The sequence below is a fragment of the Opisthorchis viverrini genome (genome assembly GCF_000715545.1).
Source record: "Opisthorchis viverrini unplaced genomic scaffold opera_v5_85, whole genome shotgun sequence".
In the NCBI taxonomy this organism is placed as follows: Eukaryota; Metazoa; Platyhelminthes; class Trematoda; order Opisthorchiida; family Opisthorchiidae; genus Opisthorchis; species Opisthorchis viverrini.
In genome coordinates this window covers 1492399-1501151 of record NW_008751740.1, presented here as the reverse complement: position 1 = coordinate 1501151, position 8753 = coordinate 1492399, and the positions used below count along the sequence as shown (strand labels likewise).

The following is an 8753-nucleotide window of genomic DNA, read 5'->3' as shown; positions in this document are numbered from 1 at the left end:
CGCCCGAGACAAATCTGTTTAGTCGGTGTGTTGATTCGCTATTTAGAACGCTGGCTCCGGGCAGCCTGTTTTTTCAGTCGGGACAGGATGGTTTTATTGCGCCCCACCATCCAGGATGTCATCCTGTGACTTTGTGCTTGGAGGGCTGTGTCACAGTCTGTGTATATAACCGATATTTGTTTCTTTTCATGTTTGAGCGAGCTGCTCGCTAAATGCATTTAGCGGTGCATTCATTTCCATCTTTTGTTGTAGACTAGCTCTAACCTCCTTGTCTGTTTTCTCCAAGGTGGTTATTCATTTTAAAAATTCTGATGTGATTGCACGTTCTGGCGTTTGTTTCACCTTTCTCGGTTTTGTAGTGACGGTAGCCAAATGAAGTAACTGATTCTCCCTTGTTTCAGCACGCTTGTTTGATGCGGACGACAGAAACCGGGAACATGCTTTACGCTCATCCACTCGTATCCGTGTAACGTTATGGTTTGGGTTGTTCTTTTAGATGAGCAGCTAAATCTCCTCCGTCCGCACGACACCATCTCTGATCGGAGCTGTTTTACACTATGTAAGACATTGGCGAAGCGTGTTATCAGTGGATTGTGCTCTACAGTCACCGACAGCTTCGTCACAATTGTAAGTCCTCTCACTTCGTACCGTTATTCGTTACAACGATATCCTTCTCTTCAGCCGTGGGCTTTTGAAAAAACTTCACAACTTACCTTAGTTGGTACCCCCCATTTGTACTGATAACTCAATGCGCAGTTTTAAGAAAGGGTGACTTGATGCTCAGCAAACTCATGTGGATAACGATATGATCGGGTTAAACGGGCGAATTACAGCGAGCCAAGGTGGCTTCCACTGGAGTCTTCAAGGGTTTGACATTATGTAATGATGGAGGTACAGAGATTCGAGGGGAGTTTCAGAATGTAATCTTCCTGTAGCAGAAACACGGAAAAGGTAGCAGTTTTGGGTAATTTGATGAGAGCAACGATACAGGTTCGGTTTCAAAGAAACATTGAAGGTTCTTTGGGGATACACATTTCCGGAAGGGGAACATTTGCCATAAGAGAAACGCTGAAATACGAAAGGCAGTGCTGCACCCACAGGACGGACAAGGGAATAAACGCTGTCAGTTGAAGATGGGATGACAATGAGGCACATGATCTTTGTAGCAGTGGTCTTTATGTAGGTGGGGATCTAACCCAGAATTGATAAAACAATGGAATAGCAGTTTAGATTCACTGGGGTGGGGGAGTTGGAAGGAAAACCTGCCTTCTCAGACACATTTACGAAGAAAATTTTTACGTGACTGCCAGAACGTAGGACGGTAAAAAAGCAAGGTCGAGGAATGAGGTTTAGGACTAGGGCTTAGGAGGCTCGGGGATGAGTGGCGAAGTGTGAGGGCAGGGTTTCAAGTGATTGGGTGCCACAGCCTTAGCTAAACTAGACGGTGTTCACGGTGTTGTTCGTATGCACAAGGTCTCCCAAAGTTCGGGTACCCAGTGTGTTGATTGGGAGAGCTTGAATTAGGCCTGTGGGATATGTGCCGTCGGTGACCTCGCGAACGCTAAAGGATAGCTATCACTGTTAAGTAATAAGCTTAAGGTAGGAGGAAGAAATGGGGTCTTGCGAAATCTTTACTTAATTTTTTGTGTGCCGTGAAAAGAAACAAGGGTGTATATCGGCTGACCATTCAAAAAAGCCAGCAATCCAACTTATCAGGGCCGGTCATAAACCACAGGCCGATAATTTAGAACATAACCCGTACAATTGTAAACAATCGGTTGCTTAAGCGACCTTACTTCTTTTCTGTCAGATATGTTCAAAATGCGGTGGCTGTTTGACAGCAAATTCCCCGGGAGTGGGAAAATATGGAGGTGGAGTGGTTGGTGTGCTAACTGCTAGGGCTTGATCTGGACCCATACCAAAGAACTCGAAGCGTGGACTAATCTCCGTTAAGTTGGGTGGAGAGCCTGGTGATAAGGACATATTACAAGAACACAAATAAGCTCATATTAGCTACTTTTGACTCCGCAACTTGTCAGAAACTGACTTCTGGCGCTAAAGGGCATCCGTTTTAAATTGTCTTATAAAGGCTTCGTATGCCTCCTTTCATGGGTAAGTGTCTACGGCGAATTCTCTCTTGGGCTCACTACGTCTGGTGATGTACTCCAAAATGATCGGCGATCGCGTCGAAGCTGTCCACCGGCAACTGGTCGCTTATTGGTCAAAAAGAGTTCACATCTGGTTTGTACTTCGTGGCCTCCAAGTCAAACCGTATGAGCCTTGAAGCTGAAGGTTTGTGCTGGTGTTCAGCACATAACTGTAGCAGTCATTCCTCAGTATCTGTGCGGTGAGCATCGAGGACTGGGATACTCCCAGGACGGGCGAGATGGCTCAGTGGTTAGAGCGCGAATTTACTGACCGGAAGACCCATGGTTCGAACCTAGCTTTTGCTTCTCGAGTTCCCTTGTCTGGGTTCGGGCAACCTGGCAGTATCCCAGCCCTCGTGTTTCCTTCGGGTGGCATGGCAGCTAGGCACTGCCAGGTCGCCCAGTCCCAGACAGGAGAAGTCTAGAGACAGGTCGGGTTTGAACCACGGACCTTTCGGTCAGTAAATTCGTGCTCTAACCACTGAGTTGTTTCGCCCCAAGATGGGCTTCCACCGGACTTATTCGGCTAGCCCAAGAATTCATGTGACCTGCCAGAATCACAATATATGTACTTCTCGCTGATCAGAGTTACCGACATATCTTCATCCATCTCAGAGCTGTTGTTTGTCATAAGGTATACTGACGCAATAAACACCGTTTACCTCGTCGATGTGCATAGGTTTGACTGAACTAGTTAACCCAACAACGCTAAAACTACTGTTTACTGGGATGTGGTTCCATAAGGCGCATTCAGACGTGGGGCTAAGCACAACTCCCACACCCAAGCTGTAGCCAGCCATTGCATCAGTATCACCAGGAACACGAAGTGTAAAGTGCGAGAAATCTTGGTTCGTATTTAGTAGTTTTGGGTGTGTGAGCAGAGTTAAGTGAGAATAAGGAATGTCAGTGGGCTGGAAAAATATGTACACTATGTTAGTCAAGAATGAGTTCAGAGTTTATGTACTGTCACAATCACGGCCAAAGAAATGAGTAGAAAAATTCAGATGTTGGAAGATGCAGTTGATAGCAACCAATTACTGCCCTGCGACCAGCTTGATAAACCAGCCGGCAGCAACCTGTTCACCTATGTGGAAATTGACTACACAGCGTAGCGGGACAGTCGGGCTTTGAAGTCTGTTTCCAGTTTGAAAAGGCGGGCCTCTTCTGTTGTGAGGACGGCAGAGTTAATTCATTTTCTTACTAAGATGACGTTAATCTGTGGTTCAAATATATCTTGTGTACAATGTTCTTCAACTGAATGCGCGGCATGGAGCCTCGCTTGCAACTTATTGATGACAACATCCAAGGTTTCGAGGTGTCCTTCCTTGGTACGAAGTTTTTCGTGAGTTTTACGTGACTCATGAAAACAATATATTCAGGAAGGAACATTTATGTTCCACGGGGTATTCCTCAAGAGCTCGAGGTAGCTTAGTGGTTAAAACGCCTGCTTACACACCGAGATTTTCGTGGTTCGAACCCAACCTCAGCATCTTGACTGCTCAAGCACCTATCGTTCCGCACGGGAAAAAAACCAGGAGAGCACGAAAAGTGGAGATTGATGAGTCGTGCATTAATGCCTAGGTAACAGGTAAATTGGAGTGTGCTTCTGCGCAAACTAATAATCTATGCACGAACTCTGCGAAGTAGGTAGTTTTGGAACTGTTTCTATTTCCGGAACGTTGATCACTGCTTCGAGGGGTTTGAAAATGCGATTAGTGGTGGCCTGGATCATCCTTATTCGCGCCGCTTATGTTGCAAAATGGAGTTCAGAATTTTCAGCAAACAACTATTCTCTATCGTCCTGTTACGATCATCACGTTGACTAGCAACTCAACCCAAAGGCTTGGATTAGCAAACCACGTGAACTAGGTGGGTTGAATGGCGCTTTCATCTCGAGCGTCAGCGCTAGCCAGTGTGAGTGTACTGCACTCCGCTTTATACTTTGGTGTCATTGTTTTCAGAATGAACGCCTATCCACTTGTTCCGATTCACAGTGACTACAGTTCATGAATTACTTTGACCTATATACATTGAGCGTCATTTCTCAAGATTCCTGAAGTCACGACCCAAACACCCGTTTTCTATAGGATATTCTCATGCCTTCTGAGCCTTAGGACTTGCAGCTTGCAAGTTCTCGTGAATACGAGTCCAACTCTCACCGACATTGAACTACTCAATTTGTTCGTGCTTTAGAAGAGTCACTGAATCAAGGGCTACTGGCTTGACCCTGATTTCAAGCGATCGTTCGGAGGTTAGAGGCACCCTCAAACAAAAACCAAGTGATACTGGTTGTGTAATTCGGGCCATGCCTTTAAGAAACACCATTTGTGCATATCCAACAACCACTGACCTCATACAACGACGCCTCCGGGAATTGAGGTTTGTTCCAACAGGTCTGTAGAGGATTACTAAATACTCAACCTACGGTCGAGTATTTGTGTATTAGGTCTATGCGAAAGTTTTAAACCTCCAAGTATGGAACAATAAAAGCATTGTCATTTAAAATTTCATGCGGTAGTTTTTGCCAGTGAATGAGATAGTGTCCCTTTTTTCTTGTCTTATATCCGGTTTCTGTACTTTTGCAAGGTCCAACCTAACTGGTCTGAAAACAGTCCGAAACTAACGACCTTTTCGGACAATGTACCCACCCTGCATTTGGCGATTGATCAACTGGAGGAGCCGAATCCCCTAGTACAACAAAAGTTGAACGATTTGGTTCTGTGGACCCTTACAGAGGTTTTCAGGTACTGGGGACCGTCAGCCACCATCCAGGTATCTTTTTTCTGTTTTCACTGAGTGTCATTCCAGCTTGCTTAGATCCTTTTATTCACAGATGGAGGCGCCTCGCCGTTCCTTCACCCGGCTCCGGATGACAGCGTCGCATCACAATTGCCATGGTTACCAAAGATGGATCAGTCTAATGCATCGCTCACTGTCATAACTTTAAGTGACGATCAGGTAAGTAGAGCTCATTACTGTTGGAATGAATGATCCCTCGAGGTTTCACCTGACATCCTTCGGACCTACCGCCAGTTCCTACCACGATCAGGCATTTTATCGTGGAAGAAGTACCAACAAACAAACGGTGGCGCGCCGCTGACCGAGGATGATCTTGGTTCGTTCGCGGATTACTGCGTACGAACGTGTTTAGTGAACCATGGGTTCGGTCGGAATTGCGAAGTATCTCTCCGATGTGGCCATTTGAATAGTTCTGTCCAGTTGGCACCTGTATTGCGGATAACAGACTATGAGTGAGTTGACTTGCATTCATCCGTGTATCTGATGTGGTAAATGTATGGATACTATAGCTATTTTGAATGACCTCCGACTTGTATTACTATCATTGTATCCGGAAAGGATGGATCATACATCCTTTGCTACCCTGCACAGCAATGCTTCAACTGTAAACGCGAGCGAATGTACAGTGGTTCTAGCTGTCAACTTTGCGGATGGTATGTGAAGACCAGACAATAGAGCAAGAGGTCAGTGATTTTCCAGCTGTTCAGTTCTGCAACCACTGATGTCTACCCATAACCCAAATTTTATGCCTTTGCAGCCGAATTAATTCAGCAGCCCCGCTAAGCCGTATGTGAATGACAATAAACAGTTGCAAATTAGTGGATAGGACCGGGTTATTCTGTCGTAGATGACTTCCTTTTTGGACCACATATTCGGGATATGGTGCTGCGTCCTTCCAAAGCTTACGTAGAATATTAACAACACTCAATTACTGACTGACGCGCTTTTCTGGAATGTACTGAATAGGGACTTAAGTACCTCCTCATGAATTTCAAAACCCTGCCACCTCGTCACATTTCAGCATCGACAATACGGCGAACATCACTTCGATGGCAGCGATGCATCGGTGTCTAGTATTGATGCTGTTCTTAGTGATACCGATCTTCTGGACAGCTGGCTGCAACCCGTAGAGTTTTTGGGGACCAAGATACCCATAGGTCTAGATAGAAGCGGGGTGTGAACCATCAATCTACGGCCAATGATCGGCATCCTAGGGTATATACTTGTAACCAGCTATAGTTCGTGGGATGTTTGACATTTTACAGAGTCTCGACATGCATGGTACTTGTTAGCCCTCCTGGAAATAGCTAAAATGTTTGCTTGTGCCGTTTCACCATACCCGCCACCTAGGGCACCACTTCAAGCTCACTTCACTGTTATCCGTTATCCTGCCCACTTCATCTGTTCCATCAACACATGCATTTGGTTCCACAATTCTGTCCTAGGTCGTCAGAGTCACCCACTTCCCTTCGCCTGGAAATATTTGGGTTTCTACACACGAGTGATTTGAGCAACCCTCCTGTTGTCAGCCGACATCACGTGAGCAATGTTTCCGGTGAGTGATTTGAGTGACATTTTAGGTATTCCAAACAAGGATGGAATTTGATGATTCTATGTCACTTCTATCCGTTCTTCGATATTCTGGGGGGGGGGGATTCGCTCTAAATCCGGCCATTCATTTCCTGTACAAATTCAACGGGTCGTATCGTCATGCTGCTTTTTGTCTGTACTCGCTCATAGATTTCTTATTATGGGTGCTTATTTTTTGAGACTCTGCATAGCAGCATGATTATGCTTTCACGAGGAAGACAAGTACTAATTTTGATACCTGTCCTAAAGAACCGTTTCATGGCCACTCTAAAGTGTCCAAGTTTGAGATCCCACAATGATGTTGCACTCTGCTGCACTTATATGAGCACATGAGAAAAGAAAACCCTGAGACTGTAAAGCAGTGGAAGATTCCTGATCAGTGGAAGCACTCGCCTGGTCCCGTTCACATAATTGTCATTCTGATCCAATCCGTGGAAGAATTCACAAGTCACTTTGTTCGAAACAACAATCTTACGGATCCCTTGGATGGTAACCGACAGCCAATTATGGGTTCGATCTCGGTTCTTCCAAGTATGAGTCCGTTATTCTTCCTACTGAGCCGTCTGGACCATAACTTCCATTGGAGGGTTTGAGAGAGATGCTTTCCGTCTCCTTATCCAGCCTAATTTATTTCCCCTAGCCCGTAATCGTATTGCCACTGAAAGACAATTCCCAAGTCACAACACCAGATATCGTGCATGATCATTCACTCACCCATGCCGTACATCGTATGTTAATCGCTTGAGATGTTTGTTTGATGAAATACATGAAAATACTTTGTTTTCCTCTTACCCGTGAAAATTGCGGATGTTCAGGCAGCTTGCTTCCTACCTGTCCAGAATCACTCATGCAGCAGTTTGAGTTCGAACCTCTCACATCATCCGCCGGGCACCTAACGTTTGGTCACGGTTCGTAAATTTCCGGCTGCTGTCTAAAGTCGGGTGATCACGATCCGCCTACGCACTCCAGACCTCACTGTCCCACAGTGTCTCCCTTTATGTACTTCTGACACTAAACAGTTTTTTACAGACTGAACTTTTGATCCAAAATCCTTCTGGAAAAAGTTCAAAGAAATTTATTAACAAATTTTTCATCCCCTAATAATAAAAGTCGAAAATGCAGGGTTGTCGGCGACTCAGTAGCTGTTAGGACAGAGTCTGGTGCCTGAACCACCCACCTCTCATGAACCTCCTTCTGACTTTCTCACAGAGTTCTCTTTAAGTCTTCTAGCCAGTTGGTATGAGTGAAAAGTGCTCTTTCACAATCGCTGTAGCCCAATACCATAGGATCTACAGTGGAACGATCCTGTTTTCATGTAAGCTGTCCGATTTTTTACGGTTTAGTTTCTTGTTCCGTAGGTAATTTCTCCGCGGTTGATTTCTTGCTTGACCTTTGTTTTTCGCACTTATTCATCTGTATGATAGATGAGAACCGGACACCGTTTCTTCAGCTTCTAACGAGCGCATTGCAAGAGACAAAAACGGTGGCTATGTGTAGCATCTATGCAGGAGAAACCAATTCCTCTGCTTCTGGAACATGTACCAAATCGACTCACGCTGATGGTCGAAATGACGCGGCAAATCTGTTGCGCCATGGGTTTGTGCATCAGGTTGATCCAAAAGCTTCTATCCTCATGCTTTCGGTGTTTCCAAAAGGTAAGTTCTTCATCTCACTACCACTGGGTTCGTGAGCATCTAACGATCGTGTATGATGACATTTTTGGCGCGTTAGCTTATTACGTGTTACAGGCAGCAACGACCTGTCTGAATGGACTGCCCAAACTCTTCAATGGATCTACAGTCCTTTATATCGCACGGAACAATGGTCACGAACAACAATTCGTGTACGATCCATATTTCTGGTCAACTGGACGTTTGTATTGATACGGACTGCGTGCCGTTAGTGGACCTTAGTTCACCGTTTATTCTATCGGTGGACGTTCGACCTAATAATCACAAACCTCAGACGAGATGCTTACCCCTACCGTCTAAGATTTTGATCATAATCTTATCAGAGTGATGTGCGTTCTAGCGATAACGTCATGAAAACTTCCCGGCAAATCTTCTTAACTTTTTTCAGACTACTATTGTGACGAATACACACCCATTTGCAACTAATTTGGTTTTTTCGAGAGACTCACCTGGAACCCAGCTGAATCCCTCGTTTGTGATGTTTCCAGACAACTGAATGTGCTGCACCAGGCCGCCCCATGTTTCA

General features: G+C 45.3%; 2 protein-coding genes across 2 annotated transcripts in view; one reads left to right on the top strand and one right to left on the bottom strand.

Annotated features, from left to right (window-relative positions):
- Positions 1 to 398: 398 nt before the first annotated feature.
- Positions 399 to 8753, top strand: part of T265_04847 (hypothetical protein) — a gene marked incomplete at both ends in the record, with an annotated part of 14244 nt that continues 5889 nt past the window's right edge. Inside the window, 6 exons of the mRNA XM_009169693.1 lie at positions 399 to 627; positions 4734 to 4919; positions 4965 to 5105; positions 5148 to 5398; positions 6392 to 6501; positions 7961 to 8191. Coding sequence (XP_009167957.1) covers positions 475 to 627; positions 4734 to 4919; positions 4965 to 5105; positions 5148 to 5398; positions 6392 to 6501; positions 7961 to 8191 — 1072 coding nt within the window. The remainder of the gene's footprint in view (positions 628 to 4733; positions 4920 to 4964; positions 5106 to 5147; positions 5399 to 6391; positions 6502 to 7960; positions 8192 to 8753) is intronic.
- Positions 1807 to 8753, bottom strand: part of T265_04846 (hypothetical protein) — a gene marked incomplete at both ends in the record, with an annotated part of 9474 nt that continues 2527 nt past the window's right edge. Inside the window, 2 exons of the mRNA XM_009169692.1 lie at positions 1807 to 1967; positions 5175 to 5373. Coding sequence (XP_009167956.1) covers positions 1807 to 1967; positions 5175 to 5373 — 360 coding nt within the window. The remainder of the gene's footprint in view (positions 1968 to 5174; positions 5374 to 8753) is intronic.